This window comes from Triticum dicoccoides, chromosome 6B, assembly GCF_002162155.2.
Source record: "Triticum dicoccoides isolate Atlit2015 ecotype Zavitan chromosome 6B, WEW_v2.0, whole genome shotgun sequence".
NCBI lineage: Eukaryota > Viridiplantae > Streptophyta > Magnoliopsida > Poales > Poaceae > Triticum > Triticum dicoccoides.
In genome coordinates, this window is record NC_041391.1 from 686,393,772 (window position 1) to 686,420,186 (window position 26,415).

Below are 26,415 nucleotides of genomic sequence, written 5' to 3' on the forward strand. Positions count from 1 at the left end.
ATAGACGATGCTTCACATGTTGCCAATCTCTTTTGTAGGGAAATCTTGCACCTACATGGAGTGCCAAAGATGATTGTCTCAGACCGCGACGTCAAGTTCCTAAGCTACTTTTGGAAGACCTTATGCGCCAAGCTCGGAATCAAGCTCCTATTCTCTTCGGAATACCACCCACAAACTGACGGCCAAACGGAGGTGACGAACCGTACACTCTCCACTCTACTATGCGTGTTGATAAAGAAGAACATCAAGGAGTGGGAGGAGTTCCTACCTATCGCCGAGTACGCCTACAACCATGCAAGACATTCAACTACCGGCAAGTCCCCTTTCGAGGTCGTCTACGGCTTCAACCCGTTGTCCCCATTGGACATTCTTCCTCTACCACTACAAGAGCGCATCAACATGGACGCGAGCACCCGAGTGAACCACCTCAAGAAGATGCATGAAGATACAAGGCACACCATCGAGCGCCAAGTACAATGACTCGCGACCAAGCTCAACGTCAACAAGCAACCCATTATATTCAACATTGGAGATCTTGTGTGGCTACACCTTCGCAAGGACCGCTTCCCTAACGAACGCAAGTCATAACTTCTACCACGAGCCGATGGACCCTTCAAGGTGCTAGCACGCTACAACAACAACGCCTACAAGATCGACATCCCACGCGACAAGTACTCCGTGAGCGACATCTTCAACGTCAACGATCTCTCTCCCTACCATGGTGATGAAGATTTCGATCCGAGGTCGGATCTTTCCCAAGGGAGGGGAGATGATGCGGAGCATCCCAAGGTCATCCCCATGGACCTATCATCGTCTCACCAAGTGCCTAGTGGACCCATGACTCGAGCACGCGCGAGAGCTCTCGAAACCGAGGTGACATCTCTCCTCTCACAACTCCACTTCGATGAACATGAGACATGGTTACTACCTCAAACGGAGACACTTTGCATACTCAGGTACCTTGGAGAAGCTAAGGAGCAAGGTGGATCAGAAGGAGAAGATGGACGCGAAGTCGAAGAAGAAGAAGGGCAAATCAGCAGAAGCCCGGATGATCTGGACCGCCGTCCGGACGATCCGGCCCCAGCCCGGACGATCCGGAACCCGGCCCGGACGATCCGGCTAGCGCACCCGAAGCCAACAGAATCGGCCTCCTTGAAGCCGGATCATCCGGACCCAGTCCCGGATCATCCGGACACACCCGGACGTCCGGGCCAGGATCCGGACATCCAGACCACCCGCAGCAGCCCCGACACAGCCGGACGATCCGGACACCGACCCGGATCATCCGGACCCCCGAAGCCTGGATCATCCGGACCGACACCCAGATCATCCGGACAGTGCCTGCGTGCATGATGTTGGGTCGAGGCCCATGTACCCCTTCGCCCCCAACTCCTATATAAACGACTCCACCTCCTCTTTTCTAGGGTTAGCAAAGGATTAGCTCATTTTTGTGTGAGAGCTTTGCTCATCCACTTGGTTACCTTCTCCTCGGAGATTGCGCCTCCTCGGAGAAGATCCCCCAAGCGGATTCAGACCCCATCACGGGAAGAACCTCAAGACCTCCTCACGGAGAAGATCGTGCTACGTGTATCGTCCCTAGTTGACCGTGGATCGTGTATCTCTTTGTGTTTCGAGGATCTAGCGCATGTGTAATCGAATCTTATTTGGTTGAGTGATTCTCTTGTGTTTCCCTCGTGTTTTCCTCTCGTGTTCTTCGTGTTCTTCATGGAATCCCCTCCAATCGTGAAATATCGGGCCACTAGGGTTCTACCCTACATCTCTCTCTCTCTCTCTCTCTCTCTCTCTCTCTCTCTCTCTCTCTCTCTCTCTCTCTCTCTCTCTCATCGCCCTTCTTGCTATCACGTGGGCCCATTGCGTTAGTGTCCTCGTAGTGGCTGTGGCACACGGTAGTAGTCGTGACATTCTTCCCTCATTGTAAGCCGCCTTGCCCCCAAGGCGGCATTGTGGGAAATGTCTGTTGTAGTTGTTGGGGATCCTCCCAAGTCGCCAGCGATGCAGGGATGTCCTCCCACTACACCAAGATGCAAGGTTGCGCTACACCTTGCTTGTCGGTCCAAGATACAGGCCGCAGTGTGTTGAGCGTGTAGAAAAGTGTTAGTAGGTGGTAGATCGGCACTTACCAGCATGGTGGCGCCCTCTGCACGCTTGAGCAGAGAAACATGAACCACAACATGTATCTTGCTAGTTGGTGGCAGATTCAAACGGTATGTTGATGCTCCAATCTTGGTTTGAACTGTGCGTGTACTTTCTGTAGTACCTGAATGCAAGCTTCTGAAACGGACGACGGGCCATGAAAGTCTGAATGAACGGTTGTAGTTTGAATAACACCGCATCACCAACTTCAAAAGATACGTTCGTGCGATATTTATCAGCTTGAGCCTTCACCGTGTCTTGGGCTTTCTTCAGCAGCTGCTGCAAATGTTCCATCAGAAATTCTCACTGTTTGAGCCATGCTGCTAGGTCTGGCAAAGTGTCATCTTCCACTTGGGAAATGCCAAAATCTCTTGGCAAATGCTCGTAGATTACCTCGAATGGGGTCTGTCCGAGAGCCGAGTGGAAGCAGGAGTTATACCAGTATCCAGCTAAGGCCAACCATTTAGCCAAATTCCGTGGACACGAGTGCACTGAGTAGCACAAGTATGTCTCGAGACACTGATTGACTCTCTTTGTCTGTCCATCCGTTTGCGGGTGATAGGAAGAGGTCATGTTCAACTCGGTATGACACAGGTGGAATAGTTTCTGCCACACTTGGCTGGTGAAGATGTGATCTCGGTCTTCTATGATACCTAATAGCAACATGTGTAACTTATAAATCTCCTGCATGAACACCTTGGCCACATCCAGTGCCGTGAAGGGGTGAGTAAGGGGAATAAAGTGCGGGTACTTGGAGTAAGGGGAATGATGACAATTGATTAAGGATCAACACAAAACAACTCCATCCATCCGGAAGATAGTTCGGGCTGGGCCCAGGCTTCTCTATTTCTGTATTTCGAGCTGGGCTTGCACTTGCGTACACTAAAAAACAACGTTCGGGCCAGGCTTTTAGGCTTCGGGCTTGATTTTGGGTCGGGCTCAGGCTTAAAAACAAAGTATTTCGGGCTTCGGGCCAGGCTCGGGCTTGAGAAATGAAGGTCCCGGCCCGACGGTTGCGCGGGTTTACCCGTGACTATACCAAAATTCGCGCACGCATGACGCAATGACGCATGTTCGATTCACGTTGACAAAACGGGACGGCACGTGGACGCGATCACGGCACTGTTCGTCAAACGGCGCCCGTCCCTTTCGTCGGGCGTCCGTCCTCTCGAAGGGTGCCGCCGTCTCATTCCAGCAACAAGACAGGCCTTCTAGCAGCTCGGCTTACGCTACGTTGGACATGGCCGGAGTTTCCAATGACCAACACTCTCCCCATGCTTCGATCCGTCCGCCGCCCGCCATGGACGCGGCCCAGCGCTCCCCCCGCCCGCCTATATATAGGCCACGCGTCCTCCTTGCAACTCCCCTGGTTGGTCGCGGTGATGAGCAGCGAGCGCGTCGACAAGTGATTGAGATCGCCATGGGGTCCCTGGAAGGCGACGTGGCCACCTCGCCCTCGCTGTCCAGCACCGGCAGCAGCGGCACCGGCGCCGGCAACGACAACCATGGCGGCGGCGGCGGCGAGGTGAGGATATACGCCTGCTTCGCGCACGGCGCGTCCAACAGCCTCGAGTGCTACGAGCCGGGCGCCAACACGTGGCGCCGCGTCGGCGGCCTCCCGGGGGTGCCCCACGGCCACGTGCTCAAGGGCTTCGCCGTCGTCGCGGTCGCCGAGTCCGTCTACGTCATCGGCGGCCGCCTCTGCCGCCGGGAGGCCGCGGCCGGCGGCGACTACCGCGACACGGACGTGGGCGTGCGCGCCGACGTGCTCCGCTACGACGTGCGCCGCGGGGAGTGGCGCTGCTGCGCGCCGCTGCTGGTCCCGCGCGTCGACTTCGCGTGCGCGCCGTGCCGCGGCAGGATCTGCGTCGCCGGCGGGCTCTGCTCCCTCTCCGGCGCGCGGGGCACGGCCGCCGCCGAGGTGTACGACCCGGAGACCGGCCGCTGGTCGCCGCTCCCGGACATGAGCACGCTGCGGTACAAGTGCGTGGGCGTGACGTGGCAGGGCGGGTTCCACGTGGTGGGCGGCTTCGCCGAGAGCACCACGCCGGCGGCCGCGCCCGGGGAGGCGCAGTCGTCGGCGCTGGAGCGGAGCTCCGCCGAGGTGTTCAACTGCGCCCGCGGCGTGTGGGAGATCATCCCGGGGATGTGGCAGCTGGACGTGCCGCCCAACCAGATCGTGGCGGTGGCCGGCCGGCTCTTCAGCTCCGGCGACTGCCTCAACAGCTGGAAGGGCCACGTCGAGGTCTACGACGGCGAGCTCAACATCTGGAGCGTCATGGACCACTCAGCACTATCAGACCTGGCGCTGCTCGCCAGCAACCTGCCGCCATCGGCGCAGCAGCTGTACCTCACCATGGCCGTGGTCGGGACGCGGCTCTTCTTCCTCGCCGGGTACGAGATCGCCGGCGACGACGACGAGAGCTTCAGGACGGTCTCGCTGGTGCACAGCTACGACACCAGCGCCGCGCCGGGGCTGGCGCCGGCGTGGAGCAGCTTCCAGCCCAAGATGGACCATGACAACAACGTGGAGGACGGCAGCAAGGAGCTCTTCAGCCAGTGCTGCTCCGTGCAGCTCTCCAGCTGATCACTTGCAGGCCTCAGTCCAGTCCAGTACACACAGTCAGTCCGTCTGTATCATGGTTTTTATTACCATGAAAAAAATTGCTACTTGTGCTGTTGTGGTAAATTCGTGTGACTGTATTTTTCCTTTCTTTGTGGAGTGGACAATGGAGAATATATACACATGAGATTGATATACTTTATATACATTAATATGAGTGCAAGGAAACGCAAGCATCTGGAAAATGAGAAGAACTGAAGGCATAATAATAATATAGAGGCGAAAATTTGCAGCCAATGCATCATGAGATCAGCTTATCGAAGGTTCAGGGATTCGAGTTATCAGGCTCAGCAAACTGCTCATGACCGGTGATTTAGTCGACGTGCCATCAACCCAAGGAGCGTATGAGTTATGCCCGAGGGAAAAACGGATGATACAAACCATCAAAATAGCCAGTAAACATCTTTACAGATGCTCTTGGCGAACAAATGACGGTGTTCGTCGATCTTGTGCTGCAGATTGTTTATGAGCAGACAAGCTATGGTTACTACACGCTCCACTATTTCAACGTTAATTGAATACTGGAGACTAATTCTTCATACCAAAATGAGTCGGGTTACCTGTAAATAAACAGACATCGGAAGGTCAGAGGCAGACCAATTTTAGTTCAGAGGTTGATAAAAACAGAGCAAAAGTTCTTTCTAAACTCACTCTTGCATGCTATGACCAGCATCAGGCCATCTGTCTGACTGCAAGGGTTTGGGTTGCTTGCATTACAGCGTTGATGAGTTCCAACTTGCATCAACAGCTTGCAAAATTCTCCGATGAAGCAACGCTCCGGAACAAGCTATTATGCCTCTGTCCAAACCCTCCAAGTAAACACCCCTGGAGAAGTCCAACGGGCAACCTCCGGCATCCGTTACCACTCCACCAGCCTCTTGAATGATGACCACCCCTGCGGCATGATCCCATATCTTCTCCTTGTATCCAGCTCTAGCAAATTTCATGAAGATTTCTGCATCACCTCGTGCTATTGCAGCATATTTCACCATGCTGTACACACGCAGAGGCTGGTTTCTGGAAAACAAGCACAAAAAAATAATCAATAACCAGCACCCAAAAGCCAAAACTTGCAACCCGCATGCAGATGACACGGGACAAGAATAAAATGCTACCACCACTTCATTCTAATGGCCATGTAAAGTATTTACTATTCAGCAGTACCATATGCCAACTACCACATGTAAATCTATAAAATAAATTCTGCACTCTAGTGAAATAATATTATCATGGTTAATAAAAGTACCACATAGACAGTGAAATTAAGAACTGACCTTAAGCCTACACTATGGGCAAGTCCGGCAGTGAAAGAATGGCTCGAGTTGGCTTTCTCAACAGGTTCACAGAATGTTGCTGAAACTGGATCACTGACGGATGATACTTGAACCTCCCTTGAGTTATGCCAACTAAGCATACCAAAGTCATGAACCAATGGCTGCATCCAAGCTTGGCCACATCCTTTATGAGCATACATCACGCAACCCTTGTTCCAGGATCCTGATGTAGGGGGAGCAACCTTAGACATCAACCTGTAGTACCGTTGGTGGTAGTTGAGCCATTCCTTCTTCATTGGATAATTTGGGCACCCGAGAACACCGAGTACAACTTCCCCGTCTTCAATTAAGGCGAGGGCAATAGCGTATTGGTCCCCACGCACAAAACCAAGCGTGCCATCCACAGGATCAAGCACCCAAAATCTTCCTTTTGGACCTCCGGTAGAGCTGCACTTCCGTATAGCTTGAAGAACATCATGAGGCCCGAGGTCTTTCTCCGGGGATCTCAGCCCATACTTTGGAGCTTCAACCAGGCAACCATTAACTGCAGCGACAACAGACTCAAGCAAAGCCGTGCCGTCGCTACTAGACAGTGTCTTATCATCTTCCTCTGCTACGATTGACACATTTTCATCACCAAAGCAATCTGAGAGTAGCCAGCTCACTGTCGCTTGCACGCCCCAATCTGGCATAAGGAATACAGATGGATTTATTAGGAACTAACCACCACATAGACCCAATTTATAGCATAATAATGTTTATACATTTAGCTCCGGGTACTCAGTGACGTCACGGGTAGACAAAATTTGTTGCATAATATTCATATATGGGCCATTCTTGATACGTTGGAACTTGAAACACCCACTATATTTCAGTGCGAGGCTGCAAGCTGAATTGCATTTGCAGCCCACTATCAGTACTGTAACAGGCGAACCAGTATACCAGTGCAAACGCGCAGTCTTATTTATCGAACGGGGAAAAAGGATTACCACACTTGCACAATTCAAAAGTCAACACTCAACACCAATAATCTTACTAAGCAGCATCCCGTTCAGGCATCTAGACTCGCTCTAATAGTAATATAAGTTTACAATACAGCAGAGTTCAAGTTTGACTAACTTGGCTGCTAACTGTATTCAGGGTGTGTAATGAAATGTTTTGAACACTGAATGCTACTAGTGGTAATACTCAAGAGTGACAGTACGAACCGGCGACGGTGACCGGAGAACGGTCGAGCTTGGAGTGGACGCCGCCAGAGCCGGAGCCGGGGTCCGCAAGGAGGAGCGAGTCCTGCACCCGCTGGCACAGCGTGCAGGCGACCTGGACGACGCGCACCGCCGCCTCCATCTCCTTGGCGTAGTCCTTCTTGCCCCCTCCTCCTCCCCCGAGGCCGCCGCCGCGGCAGTCCCACAGCCACTCGCGGTCCGCCCCGACCCGGAGCCGGCCGGCCGCGCCGAGAGACAGCGCGGGCGACGCCGAGGGCGGGGACGACGGGGCGCAGCGGCTGCGGCCGCGGCGCCCACGCAACCCGCGCCAGTCCGACGGGGACCGCGGGAAGCCCCGCGCCGTGGCGGAGGAGGGGCAGGGGGAGGGCGCGGCCGCCCAGGCGGAGAGGCGGAGGCCGCCCATGGCCGGCGGCGCCAGAGCCCCCAGAAAAAAACAGACGGCGCGGGCTCAATCAATCCGAACCCTACCCCGCGCGCGCTCGCTCGCTGGCTCTTGGCCCGCGGCTTCGATCCGATATGTACTAGTAGCCGGAGCCCGGGCGTTCCGAGATGCTTCTGCGCCCGCCTTCCGTTAGCCGGCGCCGCCCGCGACTGGTGAGCGGCGCAGGCCCCGCGCCGATGCCGTGGGTGGTGACGAGCTCCATGATGCCATCATTCTCTACCCTTAAATCAGTTATTCTAACTATTCTAAGTCTCGGAGGCTACTGGCATATATAACTATTAAAATTCCTCACCTGTATGTCTTTTGCATACTGCTCCGTGGCTCTGGTTAGACCATCTCAAGCGGCATGGAGGTGCGCGTCTCCCGTATTAAAGGCATTCAGTGCCTCCGGAGAGAAACACGCGTCACGAAGAACCGTCCGGCGGTGCCTGTGATTCATGGCGCTCTCCACCACAGACCTGGTGGCGGACAGCCTGTCGGTATCCTCCGTTGGAGGAGCATCCGACTCATGCCTTGTGTTCGCCCCCCCTTCCGGACCACGCGTTGGAGCATGGCCGGCGGAGGCTTGATTGGCAACCTCTCCGGACACTGTCCGGCGAGCGCTCTTCCTCCTGGGAAAATCATGAGCGTTAATATACCTCCTAGGGATCTTTCCTTTAAAAACAGCGGTGCGCCGTACTATTGTGGCGATGTTTCGATTCGCGCCGCACTCCTCTTCCGCCTGCTGGGCCGAACTGACCCTTGTTGGTCAGCCGCCGCGGGTTTGGCTTCCCGCCTTAAAGGTGCCTCCTGTGATGCACCATTGGTATATGATGGTCAGAAATGAGCATGGATCAAATGATGGTGTCAGGACTCCGGTCGTAGTCACCTGGGAAGCCGGAGATAAACCGGGGTAGTCAGCCGTAATGGCGACTAGAGCATTGTCCATGCTAAGTTGGTGGAACACCCCGTCAATCAGCTCCACCTTTATGTCCGGATCCTCTTCGGAGGCCGGATCAAGGGATCGTCCCGGATCCTCGGGTTGTGGAGTCAGGCTATGTATGCCCTCCACGTCCCGGCGCAGCTCCTGCGTCAGAATCACAAAGTGAGACACTTGACTTTGGGAATATGGATCGGACAGATAAACGTCCGCTTACCCAGCTCCGAGGGTTATTCATGGAGAATCCATTCAATGGACTCGCGCGGAGGAAGTCCTCCTTCTCCCCCTTATACAAGCCGGACAGGATCTTCACCAGATCGGCGGCCGATCCCGGCCCCTTGCGGCCATGACGGGTGGCGTCATCCTCCCCGTTGAAATTCCACATGGGGTGGCCCCTATATTGGAGCGGCTGCACCCCTCGCATAATGCACGTGGCCATGACTCCAATCATGGTCAATCCGGAGTGGGCCAGTAACCTTATCCGGCCCATCAGATATTGGACGCTCCCATCATCTTCCCGTTGAGGGCTCCGCGGGAGCCAACTCAGGCGTTTCTTCAAGGGAGCGTTGCTGAACTCCGTGAGGCCGATTCGAACTGGATCCGGCAGAGGGGCGTCCTCCATATAAAACCATTCTGAAGGCCAGTCTTCGGACGCCTTCTTAGGGGTTCCGGATAGATATCCGGTCCCGGCGATGCGCCATATTTCGGCTCCGCCCACTTGATATATCGACCCCTCGTGAGAACGGGGTACGAGGCAAAACAATCTCTTCCACGGCGCAAAATGGGGCTCAACGCCCAAGAACAGCTCGCAAAGAGCTACAAAGCCCGCGATGTGCAGAATGGAGGCAGGTGTAAGGTGGTGAAGCTGGAGTCCATAGAACTCCAGGAGCCCCCGGAGAAACGGATGTATGGGAAATCCGAGTCCCCTTATTAGATAAGGGATGAAGCATACCCGCTCTCCTTTGGAGGGATTGGGGACGCTCTCCGCCTATTTTCCACCCCTGTAGGTGGCCAGTCCGGCTCGAACCGGAACCATGAAGGCTGGGGGAAGATATCCCTCGGTTTGGAGCGTCACTAGCTCGCTGTGTGGAACTGAGCATCTCCCCCAATCTCCTCGCTGAGGGCTGGGAGCGCGAGAGGAGGAGCCGCGTCGACTATCCATGATGGAATGGATTTTTGTCAGAGGCGCTTCGATGAGTACTTGCAAAAGGAGGATGGTGTGAGTTGGATCTAGATCCTTGCCTCTCTTATAGGCAGCTCATTCGCGTGGCTAGGGGGTAAAACACAAAAATACCCTAGCTTTTCGCATTCATACGACACGTGGAAGAGGGCCATTATTGGACGTGGAAGCCAAGGAGCGCAACATTTATAAGGAAGCCGGACACTATTCGGCAGGCACATGAAATGTGAAGGAGAACCCGCCTTGCAACGCCGAAGACAATATACGCGCCGGACTCGTCGTCATTGAAGCCTGGTTCGGGGGCTACTGAGGGAGTCCCGGATTAGGGGGTGTCCGGATAGCCGAACTACCATCATCGGCCGGACTCCAAGACTATGAAGATACAAGATTGAAGACTTCGTCTCGTGTCCGGATGGGACTTTCCTTGGCGTGGAAGGCAAGCTTGGCGATACAGATATATAGATCTCCTACCATTGTAACCGACTCTGTGTAACCCTGGCCCTCTCCGGTGTCTATATAAACCGGATGGTTTTAGTCCGTAGGTCATAACAACAATCATACCATAGGCTAGCTTCTAGGGTTTAGCCTCCTTGATCTCGTGGTAGATCTACTCTTGTAATACCCACATCATCAATATCAATCAAGCAGGACGTAGGGTTTTACCTCCATCAAGAGGGCCCGAACCTGGGTAAAACATCGTGTCTCTTGTCTCCTGTTACCATCCGCCTAGACGCACAGTTCGGGACCCCCTACCTGAGATCCGCCGGTTTTGACACCGACATTGGTGCTTTCATTGAGAGTTCCTCTGTGCCGTCGCAATCAGGAAGGATGCCTCTTCCCGTCTTTAAAGACGGTACCATTGCCAAAGGAGCTTTGGCCGCCGGTCAAGCTATCCGGCTAGGTGATTTTCTTATGACCGCCTGTTCGGCCGCCGCTTCGACAATGACCTCTCGGGTCATCAAAAGCGATCTTCGCATCAACTCGGAATTCGCCGAGCAGCTGGATCCGATGGAGCTCTCTTCCATAAACGAGCTCTTGGATCGCATCGCCGCCCTAGGAGTCGCTACAGACTACGATCAGATTGGGCTTAAAACCGATCTGAGAGAAATTAACTCTCCCCAGGCTACCCACCATGTTGCTGTGGTAGAAGAACAACGCGGTGACTCTTCTTCTATGTTAAAAACCAGTTATGTCCGGATTCCCGATCCCTCCATGCCGGATTCCCGCGGAGGGACGGACGTTAATCGAGTACTGAACCTAAAGTCAGACAGCGGACTAGATTCGTTGGACGACCTGCAGCAATCCAAGCTTCCAAATCCGGAAACTCATTGGCCTTTGAGCCTCAGATTGGGCGGGGTTTCGAATTTAGTTCCACCCCCACCCAAACACAAGCGATATATCTCAAATACGGCAAGAGCCCGATGAAACAGTACATCATTACTGGGCCAGATTCCTCCTGGCTATGGATAGTATAAAGGACTGCCATGAGGAAAGCGCAATCTCTATTTTCTGCAACAATTGCACGGACAAGGGAATCATGAACGCCATAAGTCGTCGCGAGGTCACGCGCTTCGCCGACTTGGCGACCATAGTACGAAAATACTGTGCGATGGAGAGTGCCTGGAAAACCGAAACTGGATTTTGGGACAATCCGGCCCTGAACACAACCTTAGTCCGGAATAAAAGGGTGCACCATGCTCAAGCACCTGGGTCAAAAACCAAAAAGCAAAAACCCCCTAAAGGGTACGGAACCGTACTGGAGGGATGGCTCAGCGGACCCTGCAAAATCCATAATGCAGAAGGCGCCACTCCAACACATAGCCTCCGAGCATGTTGGATACTACGCAGGTGGCCAAAAGTGGCAAAGGGCTTCTAGCCCCGGAGAACCAGCCCAACAGTACCAGTACGGTATTAACAGTCTTCGAGACTTTCGCATCAAATAATATGCGGAAACGAACAATCTGCAGCCTCGCCGAAGTCTACCAAGTAGCAACAACAAATCCATGGAGCAACACAACTATCACCTTCAATGCCAGCGACGAACCTAAATTCCGAACAGCCCGAGCACCAGCCGCATTGGTCCTCAGTCCAATAGTGGACGGCTTTCGTCTCACCAAGGTACTCATGGATGGCGGCAACGGATTAAACCTCATCTACGAGGAAACCCTCCAAAAAATGGAAATAGACTGGAACCGCATTGAGCGAAGCAGCACAACCTTTAGAGGAATAATCCCTAGTCGGGAAGTATGCTGCACAGGAAAAATCACACTAGATGTGGTGTTCGGCTCGTTGGACAACTACAGGTCCGAAGAAATCACGTTCCAAGTGGCCCCGTTCAGCAGCGGATATCAAGCTCTATTAGGGCGAGAGGCATTCACAATTTTCCAAGCCGTACCCCATTACGGGTACACGAAGCTCAAAATGCCCGGGCCCAATGGAATCATCACTCTAGTCAGTGATCCGGATATAGCACTCCGCGCTGAAAATAAGACAGCCGCACTAGCCCTAGAGGCACTATCCGAATCCCTAGCGACAGAAGAACTCACTGCACTATGCTCCACGGTGAATAAGGACGATGTGATACTCGATAAGAGATCTAAGTCCACCTTTTTTAAACCAGCAAACGAAATAGTTAAATTCCAGGTCCATCCAACAGACCCCACAAAGACGGCCTCCATTGGGGCACAATTAAACCCTGATGTAGAAGCCGCACTACGAGAATTCCTTCGGGAAAATTGGGAAATTTTTGCCTGGCACCCTTCAGATATGCCAGGAATCCCACGCAGGCTGGCAGAGCACAGCCTAAATATCCTAAAAGGATTCAAGCCAGTCAAACAGGCTCTTCGACGATTTTCCGAACCCAAAAGACAGGCAATGGGAGAGGAGCTAGCCAAACTATTAGAAGCTGGATTCATCAGAGATATAAAACATCCGGACTGGCTAGCAAACCTGGTAATGGTACCGAAAAAGGACAAATCCTGGCGCCTTTGTGTGGATTTTAAAGACCTTAATAAGGCATGTCCAAAGGATCCTTTCCCCCTCCCCCGCATCGACCAAATCATCGATGCTACCGCGGGGCACGATTCATTGTGTTTCCTCAACGCATACTCCGGATACCATCAAATCAAGATGGCAGAAACAGACCAGGCCACAACGGCATTCATTACTCCATACGGACCATTCTGCTTCAACATAATGCCCTTCGGACTTAAAAACGCCGGCGCAACATATCAGTGCATGATTCAGACATGTCTGGCTACCCAGATTGGCAAAACAGTGGAGGGATGCGTAGACGATGTGGTCGTTAAGACCAAACACGTCGAAACTCTAGTAGACGATTTGAGGCTCACATTCGACAACCTCCGAGCATATGACATTAAGCTCAACCCGGAAAAATGCGTTTTCGGCGTACTAGCCGGAAGGCTCTTGGGCTTCATTGTATCCGGTAGAGGAATTGAAGCAAACCCAGCCAAGATCCGAGCTCTGTCATAACTGGATATCCCAAAAGACCTCAAACAAATACAAAAACTGACTGGATGCATGGCGGCTCTAAGCCGCTTCATCTCCCGTTTGGGAGAAAAGGCATTGCCTCTCTACCGCCTCCTCCGGCGCACCGAACACTTCGAGTGGACGGATGCTGCCACGGCCGGACTCGAAGAAATAAAGGCCATATTAGCAACAAATCCGGTCCTAGCCGTGCCCAACCTAGGCGAACCAATGTTATTATATATCGCGACAACACATCAAGTTGTCAGCGCAGCGCTCGTCGTCGAACGAGAAACAGAAGGACACAAATTCCCTCTTCAAAAACCAGTGTACTACGTATCCACTGTCTTAACCCCATGCAAGTCCCAGTATCCACATTATCAAAAGATAGCGTACGCGGTGTTCATGGCATCCCGGAAGCTGTGGCACTACTTTCAAGAGTGCTCGATAACAGTGGCCTCCGAAGTACCCCTCAACGACATCATAAACAACCGCGACGCGATGGGCAGGATTGCAAAATGGGCCATTGAGCTCTTACCATTTGACATAACCTACAAACCAAGGCAAGCTATAAAGTCGCAAGTTTTGGCTGACTTCATCGCCGAATGGACCGAAGCCGAACTCCCTAAAGAGTACGGCGCATACTCCAATTGGATCATGCATTTCGACGGCTCCAAAATGTTGGCCGGCTTGGGGGCTGGCATCGTACTAACGTCCCCAACCGGAGACACAGTCCAATACGTACTTCAGATAATGTACACAGACTCTAACAATGCAGCCGAATACAAGGCCCTTCTACATGGCCTCCGGATGGCAATCTCCATGGGTATTCAACGCCTAGAGGTGCGCGGGGATTCAAATCTCGCAATATCCCAAGTAAATGGAGACTTTGACGCCAAGGATCCGAAAATGGCAGCCTATCGTAACGTCGTCTTAAAAATGTCAGCTCGGTTCGAAGGACTCGAATTCCACCATGTAGCCCGGGATAATAACCAGGCAGCCGACGTGTTGGCACGCATCGGCGCAAAATGCGATGTCGTCCCTCCAAACATCTTCCTGGAGCGGCTCTTTAAGCCATCCGTACTATGGGAAGAGGAGTCCGGAAATAGCAACTCGGAACCAACCGCGCCACCCAACACGGAACATTCTGACACAGTCGGTGGCTCAGCAAATGAAATAACACCCTCAGCCCATGAAATAATGGCAGTAATCGCCCCGTGGACGGAACCATTCCTAGCCTACTTAACTAGGCAGGAACTCCCCGAGGACCAAAATGAGGCCCGCTTCATAGTTCGGCGATCTAAAGCCTACAAGATCCATGAGGGAGAACTTTATAAGAAAAGCACAACCGGAGTCCTTCAAAGGTGTATCTCCGAAGAGGAAGGGCGAAATCTCCTGGCTGAAATTCACGCCGGACTCGGCGGGCACCACGCCGCAGCCCGGGCCCTTGTAGGCAAGGCCTTCCGTACAGGATTTTATTGGCCGACTGCCCGGGCAGATGCTCAGGACTTAGTCCAACGATGCGTCGGTTGCCAGCTCTTTGCTAATCAAAGCGACATGCCACCCACCGCCCTCAAACTATACCCATCACCTGGCCGTTCGCGGTCTGGGGGCTTGATATGGTTGGACCCCTTAAAGGGGGAACCCACAAGCAAAAATACCTATTGGTCATGGTGGACATATTCACCAAATGGATAGAGGCCAAGCCAGTTAAAACGGCCGAATCCGGACCTGTGATAGACTTCATATCCGGGGTAGTACATCGTTATGGTGTCCCCCACAGCATCATCACTGATAACGGCATGAATTTCATGGCCGACGAGGTTAAACTCTGGTGCAAAAACATGGGCATCAGGCTCGACTACGCTTCAGTCTATCACCCCCAAACTAACGGTCAAGTCAAACGAGCAAATGGTCTAATCATGAGCGGCATCAAACCCAGATTAGTGCGGTCCCTCACGGAATCTAACACGCACTGGGTAGAGGAGCTCGACTCCGTACTCTGGGGGCTGTGGACCACGCCGAACCGCACTACCGGATTCACACCATTTTTTATGGTGTACGGCGCAGAGGCAGTTTCGCCCTGCGATATAATTCATGACTCACCTCGCGTGCGCATGTACGAAGAAAGAGAAGCCGAGTTGGATCGGCAGGACAGTTTGGACGCCTTAGAGGAGGAGCGGGACGTGGCAAAAGCTCGTTCCGCATTCTACCAGCAGCAGGCTCGAAGATATCAAAGCAGAGAAGTACGGGCCAAAACTTACAATGTTGGCGAACTTGTTCTACGCCTGCCGGACAAGAAAAAGGACAAACTCAAGCCCAAATGGGAAGGTCCCTTCATCATCGACCAAGTCCTGACCGGCGGAGCATACCGTCTACGTAACGCATCTGACAACCGACTCGAGCCGAACCCATGGAACGTAGCCCGTCTCCGAAGATTCTACGCCTAGCGCCGGACTCAGAGTTCGTCTCCCTCCTCCGTCCACCTTTTATATTTTCACTGTCTCTTGTTCCCCTCCTTCTTCCCCCCCCCCTTTTTTAGTAAAAGCCTTTGATGGGCTGATATGCGCATTGTTCGCACACACTTGATGTGCTACTAGCACTCATTATACCTGGGGGCTTCTTTAACAGAAGCTTATTTATACGGGCTTCATGCCCAAAACATGTGTCATACTTCCGCATGTACCTTTTATTCACCATTATATGCATCGATATGACTTAAGTTTTGGCCAAGCTGGGTTGCCTGGCTCCTGTGCTTACCCCTACGTTCCCGATTGTTCGGCTAGGAGGTAAAGGGAGCACCTCTGCGATTGTTACTGCCGGGTCAGCCGGATGTGTACCTCAGACTGGGTGAAGCCGAAAGCTAGCGTTCTTAAGGGAATATTCGGTCGGTGACTTGAAAGATGATCTATTACTTATTTAAACTTATCTGCCCCCAGATGCTTTTTCTGCTCTTTTCGCAGTAAGGACATGCACCTTAGGGCATGCCTCCCAGGGAAAGGAACCCCTAACGAAACTATTCTCCCTAGAAGATGTTTCTTACTAACCATGTAATATAACATAACTAGTTAGGCACTTGTCTGATAAAGCACTAATGACCCCTACGCCTGGTCTCCATGCATGCCCGGTTTTTATAACCGCTAGGGTATTCGGACACACTCTGGACTGTTGGGTCCCGAGGTTGAAGCGAAAAGGTCCGCAAAGACAAACAATCTACAATCCGGCTAGAAGGCATTTTACATGTCATTTTAAAATTACATCGTCAAATTGACTGATTGAACTCCTCTTCAATCTCATCTAACAGGCTGTCTAGTTTATAGTCCCGTTGGGAATATTTCGCGGCCAACTCTACTTGGCCGTACATTAAGCTCACAGGGATCTCCTTCCCATCGGGCCCCACAGGTCCGACCTCGGCCATGTGGTTTGGATCAGCCTTCGTGTACCGTGTCTTCACCATGGCCCAGGCCTCTCTGGCGCCTTGACGGCAGGCCGATACCTTCCACAGACGGAAGCGCTGCCGTACTCCCTGAAGCTTGTCAGCAAGCCCTCCAAGACCCTCGGGTAGGGATACGGACGTCCATAAGGCCTGGATGACACCGCTCATCGCCCGCCGAATACGTTCGTGCAGTTGCAGCAGCTCGGGAACAAGGTCACCCGTGGAAGCAGGCATTTCCTCCGCCGGACGACCCGTGAGCACACCTACAGACACATTTCTGTCAATCGACTTCCTCGCTGAACTCTTCTTTTCAAAAGAGTTTGCTCAAGCACTTACTTTAAATGCCGCGATGAAGCCGCCGATTCTCCTTTACAGAGTCAGACAGCTGGACCCGAACATCTTTTAGTTCTTCGCCCAGCTAGGTGTTGGCATCTTGGAGTTTGTTCCTCTCCTGCTGCACCCTCATAAGCACCTTCTCGCCGGCCTTCAGCTGGCGTAGCAGATGTTGCTTGTCCGGTTCCAGTCCGGCACCCTCTGCAATTTAATTGTCAGACTTACGCACACGCCGCACTTCACAAACTACTTATCTTTTCGAAGTATGTATTACCAGAGGGGGTCTCTGCGGCTCCCCCTGCAGCGGCTAGTGCGGCCTCAAGTTGGGCCTTGCACTCTTGAAGCTCCTGGGTCGGACAGGTATTCTTCTCCGTAAGATCCTTAAATCAGTTATTCTAACTATTCTAAGTCTCGGGGGCTACTGGCATATATAACTATTAAAATTCCTCACCCGTATGTCTTTTGCATACTGCTCCGTGGCTCTGGTTAGACCATCTCGAGCGGCATGGAGGTGCGCGTCTCCCGCATTAAAGGCATTCAGTGCCTCCGGAGAGAAACACGCGTCACGAAGAACTGTCCGGCGGTGCCTGTGATTCATGGCGCTCTCCACCACAGACCTGGTGGCGGACAGCCTGTCGGTATCCTCCGTTGGAGGAGCATCCGACTCATGCCTTGTGTTCGCCTCCCCTTCCGGACCACACGTTGGAGCATGGCCGGCGGAGGCTTGATTGGCAACCTCTCCGGACACTGTCCGGCGAGCGCTCTTCCTCCTGGGAAAATCATGAGCGTTAATATACCTCCTAGGGATCTTTCCTTTAAAAACAGATGTGCGCCGTACTATTGTGGCGATGTTTCGATTCACGCCGCACTCCTCTTCCGCCTGCTGGGCCGAACTGACCCTTGTTGGTCAGCCGCCGCGGGTTCGGCTTCCCGCCTTAAAGGTGCCTCCTGTGATGCACCATTGGTATATGATGGTCAGAAATGAGCATGGATCAAATGATGGTGTCAGGACTCCGGTCGTAGTCACCTGGGAAGCCGGAGATAAACCGGGGTAGTCAGCCGTAATGGCGACTAGAGCATTGTCCATGCTAAGTTGGTGGAACACCCCGTCAATCAGCTCCACCTTTATGTCCGGATCCTCTTCGGAGGCCGGATCAAGGGATCGTCCCGGATCCTCGGGCTGTGGAGTCAGGCTATGTATGCCCTCCACGTCCCGGCGCAGCTCCTGCGTCAGAATCACAAAGTGAGACACTTGAATTTGGGAATATGGATCGGACAGATAAACGTCCGCTTACCCAGCTCCGAGGGTTATTCATGGAGAATCCATTCAATGGACTCGCGCGGAGGAAGTCCTCCTTCTCCCCCTTGTACAAGCCGGACAGGATCTTCACCAGATCGGCGGCCGATCCTGGCCCCTCGCGGCCATGACGGGTGGCGTCATCCTCCCCATTGAAATCCCACATGGGGTGGCCCCTATATTGGAGCGGCTGCACCCCTCGCATAATGCACGTGGCCATGACTCCAATCATGGTCAATTCGGAGTGGGCCAGTAACCTTATCCGGCCCATCAGATATTGGACGCTCCCATCATCTTCCCGTTGAGGGCTCCGCGGGAGCCAACTCAGGCGTTTCTTCAAGGGAGCATTGCTGAACTCCAGGAGGCCGATCCGAACTGGATCCGGCAGAGGGGCGTCCTCCATATAAAACCATTCCGAAGGCCAGTCTTCGGACGCCTTCTTAGGGGTTTCGGATAGATATCCGGTCCCGGCGATGCGCCATATTTCGGCTCCGCCCACTTGATATATCGACCCCTCGTGAGAACGGGGTACGAGGCAAAACAATCTCTTCCACAGCGCAAAATGGGGCTCAGCACCCAAGAACAGCTCGCAAAGAGCTACAAAGCCCGCGATGTGCAGAATGGAGGCAGGTGTAAGGTGGTGAAGCTGGAGTCCATTGAACTCCAGGAGCCCCCGGAGAAACAGATGTATGGGAAATCCGAGTCCCCTTATTAGATAAGGGATGAAGCATACCCGCTCTCCTTTGGAGGGATTGGGGACGCTCTCCGCCTGCTTTCCACCCCTGTAGGTGGCCAGTCCGGCTCGAACCGGAACCATGAAGGCTGGGGGAAGATATCCCTCGGTTTGGAGCGTCACTAGCTCACTGTGTGGAACTGAGCATCTCCCCCAATCTCCTGGCTGAGGGCTAGGAGCGCGAGAGGAGGAGCCGCGTCGACTATCCATGATGGAATGGATTTTTGTCAGAGGCGCTTCGATGAGTACTTGCGAAAGGAGGATGGTGTGAGTTGGATCTAGATCCTCGCCTCTCTTATAGGCAGCTCATTCGCGTGGCTAGGGGGTAAAACACAAAAATACCCTAGCTTTTCGCATTCATACGACACGTGGAAGAGGGCCATTATTGGACGTGGAAGCCAAGGAGCGCAACATTTATAAGGAAGCCAGACACTATTCGGCAGGCACATGGAATGTGAAGGAGAACCCGCCTTGCAACGCCGAAGACAATATACGCGCCGGACTCGTCGTCATTGAAGCCTGGTTCGGGGGCTACTGAGGGAGTCCCGGATTAGGGGGTGTCCGGATAGACGAACTATCATCATCGGCCGGACTCCAAGACTATGAAGATACAAGATTGAAGACTTCGTCCCGTGTCCGGATGGGACTTTCCTTGGCGTGGAAGGCAAGCTTGGCGATACAGATATGTAGATCTCCTACCATTGTAACCGACTCTGTGTAACCCTAGCCCTCTCCGGTGTCTATATAAACCGGATGGTTTTAGTCCGTAGGACATAACAACAATCATACCATAGGCTAGCTTCTAGGGTTTAGCCTCCTTGATCTCGTGGTAGATCTACTCTTGTAATACCCACATCATCAATATCAATCAAGCAGGACGTAGGGTTTTACCTCCATCAAGAGGGCCCGAACCTGGGTAAAACATCGTGTCCCTTGTCTCCTGTTACCATCCGCCTAGACGCACAGTTCGGGACCCCCTACCCGAGATCCGCCGGTTTTGACACCGACAGTGACAGTGCGGCGCGCTTGGCTGTGGCTCGAACCCGTCAAAGATCAAGTCTCCGCGGACGTCAGCCGTATAGTTCCAACTTCCAAATCTGACCTGATGGCCAGGGGCGTAGCTTTAAATCTGCTCCAGATGGCCAAGCGAATTGGCCCGCAGTGCAAAGCCGCCGAATACGAAGATCTGTCCGGGGAGAAAAGTCTCACCCTGGACCGCATCGTTGTTGATGATCGGAGGAGCCATCGGGCCTAAGGATGACAACACGGAGGAACTCTCAATGAAAGCACCAATGTTGGTGTCAAAATCGGCGGATCTCGGGTAGGGGGTCCCGAACTGTGCGTCTAGGCGGATGGTAACAGGAGACAAGGGACACGATGTTTTTACCCAGGTTCGGGCCCTCTCGATGGAGGTAAAACCCTACTCCTGCTTGATTAATATTGATGATATGGGTAGTACAAGAGTGGATCTACCACGAGATCAGAGAGGCTAAACCCTAGAAGCTAGCCTATGGTATGATTGTCGTTCGTCCTATGGACTAAAACCCTCCAGTTTATATAGGCCCCAAAGAGGGTTAGGGTTACACAGAGTCGGTTACAATGGTAGGAGATCTACATATCCGTATCGCCAAGCTTGCCTTCCACGCCAAGGAAGGTCCCATCCGGACACGGGACGAAGTCTTCAATCTTGTATCTTCATAGTCCAGGAGTCCGGCCAACAGTGATAGTTCGGCTATCCGTACACCCCCTAATCCAGGACTCCCTCACCCCCCCTTGGAGATCCCATCTCCTAGGGATGGCGCCCCCCAGGGGGCCTATATAAAGAGGGGGGAGGGAGGGCAGCCACACCCATGCTCTTGGCGCCCCCCTCTCCCCTTGCTACACTTCTTCCTCTCGTAGAAGCTTGGCGAAGCCCTGCCGAGATCGCTGCTGCATCGACCACCACGTCGTCGTGCTGCTGGATCTCCATCAACCTCTCCTTCCCCTTGCTGGATCAAGAAGGAGGAGACGTCTTCCTCAACCGTACGTGTGTTGAACGCGGAGGTGCTGTCTGTTCAGCACTAGGATCATCGGTGATTTGGATCACAACAAGTACGACTCCCTCAACCCCGTTCTCTTGAACGCTTCCGCTCGCAATCTACAAGGGTATGTAGATGCACTCCTTTCTCTTGTTGCTAGATGAACTCATAGATTGATCTTGGTGAAAGCGTAGATTTTTTTTATTTTCTGCAACGTTCCCCAACAATGGCATCATGAGCTAGGTCTATGCGTAGTTCTCTTTGCACGAGTAGAACACAATTTGTTGTGGGTGTAGATGTTGTCAACTTTCATGCCACTACTAGTCTTATTTTGCTTCGGCGGCATCATGGGCTGAAGCGGTCCGGACCGACCTTACACGTACGCTTACGTGAGACAGGTTCCACCGACTGACATGCACTAGTTGCATAAGGTGGCTAGCGGGTGTCTGTCTCTCCCACTTTAGTTGGAGCGGAATCGACGAAAAGGGTCCTTATGAAGGGTAAATAGAAGTTGGCATATCACGTTGTGGCTTTCACGTAGGTAAGAAAACGTTCTTGCTAGAACCCTATTGCAGCCACATAAAAACATGCAACAACAATTAGAGGACGTCTAACTTGTTTTTGCAGCATGTGCTTTGTGATGTGATATGGCCAAAAGTTGTGATGAATGATATATATGTGATGTATGAGATCATGTTCTTGTAATAGGAATCACGACTTGCATGTCGATGAGTATGACAACCGGCAGGAGCCATAGGAGTTGTCTTTATTTTTTGTATGACCTGCGTGTCATTGAATAATGCCATGTAAATTTCTTTACTTTATTGCTAAACACGTTAGCCATAGAAGTAGAAGTAATCGTTGGCGTGACAACTTCGTGAAGACACGATGATGGAGATCATGATGATGGAGATCATGGTGTCATGCCAGTGACGAAGATGATCGTGGCGCCCCGAAGATGGAGATCAAATGAGCAATATGATAATGGCCATATCATGTCACTATTTGATTGCATGTGATGTTTATCATGTTTTTCATCTTATTTGCTTAGAACGACGGTAGCTTAAATAAGATGATCCCTCGCAATAATTTCAAGAAAGTGTTCCCCCTAACTGTGCACCGTTGCGAGGGTTCGTTGTTCCGAAGCACCACGTGATGATCGGGTGTGATAGATCCTAACGTTCGAATACAACGGGTGTAAGCCAGATTTACACATGCAATACACTTAGGTTGACTTGACGAGCCTAGCATGTACAGACATGGCCTCGGAACACGGAGGACCGAAAGGTCGAGCATGAGTCGTATAGAAGATACGATCAACATGGAGATGTTCATCGATGTCGACTAGTCCGTCTCATGTGATGATTGGACACGGCCGAGTTGACTCGGATCATGTTTCACTTAGATGACTAGAGGGATGTCTATCTGAGTGGGAGTTCATTGAATAATTTGATTAGATGAAATTAATTATCATGAACTTAGTCTAAAATCTTTAGAACATGTCTTGTAGATCAAATGGCGCATGTTACCCTCAACTTCAACGCGTTCCTAGAGAAAACCAAGCTGAAAGATAATGGCAACAACTATACGGACTGGGTTCGGAATCTGAGGATCATCCTCATAGCTGCCAAGAAAGATTATGTCCTAGAAGCACCGCTAGGTGAAGCACCTATCCCAGAGAACCAAGACGTTATGAACGCTTGGCAGTCTCGTGCTGATGATTACTCCCTCGTTCAGTGCAGCATGCTTTACAGCTTAGAACCGGGGCTCCAAAAGCGTTTTGAGCAACACGGAGCATATGAGATGTTCGAAGAGCTGAAAATGGTTTTCCAAGCTCATGCCCGGGTCGAGAGATATGAAGTCTCCGACAAGTTCTTCAGTTGTAAGATGGAGGAAAATAGTTCTGTCAGTGAGCACATACTCAAAATGTCTGGGTTGCACAACCGCTTGACTCAGCTGGGAGTTAATCTCCCGGATGATGCGGTTATTGACAGAATCCTTTAGTCGCTTCCACCAAGCTACAAGAGCTTTGTGATGAACTTCAATATGCAAGGGATGGAAAAGACCATTCCTGAGGTATATTCAATGCTGAAATCAGCGGAGGTAGAGATAAAAAAGGAACATCAAGTGTTGATGGTGAATAAAACCACTAAGTTCAAGAAAGGTAAGGGTAAGAAGAACTTCAAGAAGGACGTCAAGGGAGTTGCCGCGCCCGGTAAGCCAGTTACCGGAAAGAAGCCAAGGAATGGACCCAAGCCTGAGACTGAGTGCTTTTATTGCAAGGGAAGTGGTCATTGGAAGCGGAACTGCCCCAAGTACTTAGCGGACAAGTAGGCCGGCAACACTAAAGGTATATGTGATATACATGTAATTGATGTGTAGCTTACCAGTACTCGTAGTAGCTCCTGGGTATTTGATACCGGTGCGGTTGCTCACATTTGTAACTCAAAGCAGGAGCTGCGGAATAAGCGGAGACTAGCGAAGGACGAGGTGACGATGCGCGTCGGGAATGGTTCCAAGGTCGATGTGATCACCGTCCGCACGCTAACTCTACATTTACCTACAGGATTAGTTTTAAACCTCAATAATTGTTATTTAGTGTCAGCTTTGAGCACAAACATTGTATCTGGATCTCGTTTAATACGAGATGGCTACTCATTTAAATCCGAGAATAATGGTTGTTCTATTTATATGAGAGATATGTTTTATGGTCATGCCCCGATGGTCAATGGTTTATTCTTAATGAATCTCGAACGTGATGTTACACATATTCATAGTGTGAATACCAAAAGATGTAAAGTTGATAACGATAGTCCCACATACTTGTGGCACTGCCGCCTTGGTCACATTGGTGTAAAGCGCATGAAGAAGCTCCATGCTGATGGACTTTTAGAGTCTCTCGATTATGAATCATTTGACACATGCGAACCATGCCTCATGAGCAAAATGACCAAGACTCCATTCTCCGGAACAATGGAGCGAGCAACCAACTTATTGGAAATCATACATACTGATGTGTGCGGTCCAATGAGCGTTGAGGCTCGCGGAGGATATCGTTATGTTCTCACTCTCACTGACGACTTGAGTAGATATGGGTATGTCTACTTGATGAAACACAAGTCTGAGACCTTTGAAAAGTTCAAGGAATTTCAGAATGAGGTAGAGAATCAACGTGACCGAAAGATAAAGTTCTTACGATTAGATCGTGGAGGAGAATATTTAAGTCATGAATTTGGTACACACTTAAGGAAATGTGGAATTGTTTCACAACTCACGCCGCCTGGAACACCTCAGCGTAACGGTGTGTCCGAACGTTGTAATCGCACTTTATTGGATATGTTGCGATCTATGATGTCTCTTACCGATTTACCGCTATCATTTTGGGGATACGCTCTAGAGACAGCTACATTCACTTTAAATAGGGCACCGTCTAAATCCATTGAGACGACACCGTATGAATTATGGTTTGGGAAGAAACCTAAGCTGTCATTTCTAAAAGTTTGGGGATGCGATGCTTATGTCAAGAAACTTCAATCTGAAAAGCTCGAACCCAAGTCGGAAAAATGCGTCTTCATAGGATACCCTAAGGAAACCATTGGGTATACCTTCTACCTCAGATCCGAAGGCAAGATCTTTGTTGCCAAAAACGGGTCCTTTCTGGAGAAAGAGTTTCTCTCGAGAGAAGTAAGTGGGAGGAAGGTGGAACTTGATGAAGTACTACCTCTTGAACCGGTGAGAAGCGCAGCTCAGGAAGATGTTCCTGTGGTGCCAGCATCAACTGAAGAGGAAGTTAATGATGTTGATCAAGGTACTTCGGATCAAGTTACTACTGAACTTCGTAGGTCCACGAGGACACGTTCCACACCAGAGTGGTATGGCAACCCTGTCCTGGAAATCATGTTGTTAGACAACGGTGAACCTTCGAACTATGAAGAAGTGATGGCGGGCCCAGATTCCACAAAATGGCTTGAAGCCATGCAATCCGAGATAGGATCCATGTATGAAAATGAAGTATGGACTTTGACAGACTTGCCCGATGATCAGCGAGCGATAGAAAACAAATGGATCTTTAAGAAAAAGACGGACGCGGATGGTAATGTTACCATCTATAAAGCTCGAGTTGTCGCTAAGGGTTATCGACAAGTTCAAGGGGTTGACTACGATGAGACATTCTCTCCCGTAGCGAAGCTAAAGTCCGTCTGAATCATGTTAGCAATTGCCGCATACTATGATTATGAGATATGGCAAATGGACGTCAAAACGGCATTCCTTAACGGCCATCTTAAGGAAGAACTGTATATGATGCAGCCGGAAGGTTTTGTCGAGCCTGAGAATCCTAACAAGGTATCCAAGCTCCAGCGATCCATTTATGGGCTGGTGCAAGCATCTCGGAGTTAGAACATTCGCTTTGATGAGATGATCAAAGCGTTTGGGTTTATGCAGACTTATGGAGAAGCCTGCGTTTACAAGAAAATGAGTGGGAGCTCTGTAGCATTTCTCATATTATATGTAGATGACATACTTTTGATGGGAAATGATACAGAACTTTTGGACAACATTAAGGCCTACTTGAATAAGTGTTTTTCAATGAAGGACCTTGGAGAAGCTGCTTACATATTAGGCATCAAGATCTATAGGGATAGATCAAGACGCCTCATAGGTCTTTCACAAAGCACATAGCTTGATAAGATATTGAAGAAGTTCAATATGGATCTGTCCAAGAAGGAGTTCTTGCCTGTGTTGCAAGGTGTGAAATTGAGCTCAGCTCAATGCCCGACCACGGCAGAAGATAGAGAAAAGATGAGTGTCATCCCCTATGCCTCAGCTATAGGGTCTATTATGTATGCCATCCTGTGTACCAGACCTGATGTAAACCTTGTCGTAAGTTTGGTAGGAAGGTACCAAAGTAATCCCGGCATGGAACACTAGACAGCGGTCAAGAACATCCTAAAGTACTTGAAAAGGACTAAGGATATGTTTCTCGTTTATGGAGGTGACGAAGAGCTCGTCGTAAAGGGTTACGTCGACGCTAGCTTCGACACAGATCTGGATGACTCTAAGTCACAAACCGGATACATGTATATTTTGAATGGTGGGGCAGTAAGCTGGTGCAGTTGCAAGCAAAGCGTCGTGGCGGGATCTACATGTGAAGCAGAGTACATGGCAGCCTCGGAGGCAGCGCATGAAGCAATCTAGGTGAAGGAGTTCATCCGACCTAGGAGTCATACCCAATTCGTCGGGGCCGATCACACTCTTCTGTGACAACACTGGAGCTATTGCGCTTGCCAAGGAGC

General features: G+C 51.5%; 2 protein-coding genes across 2 annotated transcripts; one reads left to right on the forward strand and one right to left on the reverse strand.

Annotated features, from left to right (window-relative positions):
• The first annotated feature begins 3,348 nt into the window (after positions 1-3,348).
• On the forward strand, positions 3,349-4,862 carry LOC119323979 (kelch-like ECH-associated protein 1). The gene has a single exon (XM_037597694.1). The coding sequence runs from the start codon at positions 3,395-3,397 to the stop codon at positions 4,739-4,741; it is 1,347 nt and encodes a 448-aa protein (XP_037453591.1). The 5' UTR covers positions 3,349-3,394; the 3' UTR covers positions 4,742-4,862.
• Positions 4,863-4,962: 100 nt separating this feature from the next.
• On the reverse strand, positions 4,963-7,921 carry LOC119323978 (PAP-specific phosphatase HAL2-like). Its single transcript, XM_037597693.1, has 4 exons — positions 7,260-7,921; positions 6,052-6,736; positions 5,429-5,794; positions 4,963-5,337 (listed from the first exon to the last, which is right to left on the reverse strand). Exons 1-3 carry the CDS (start codon positions 7,678-7,680, stop codon positions 5,491-5,493), a joined length of 1,410 nt encoding a protein of 469 aa, XP_037453590.1. The 5' UTR covers positions 7,681-7,921; the 3' UTR covers positions 4,963-5,337; positions 5,429-5,490.
• Between the last annotated feature and the right edge of the window lie 18,494 nt (positions 7,922-26,415).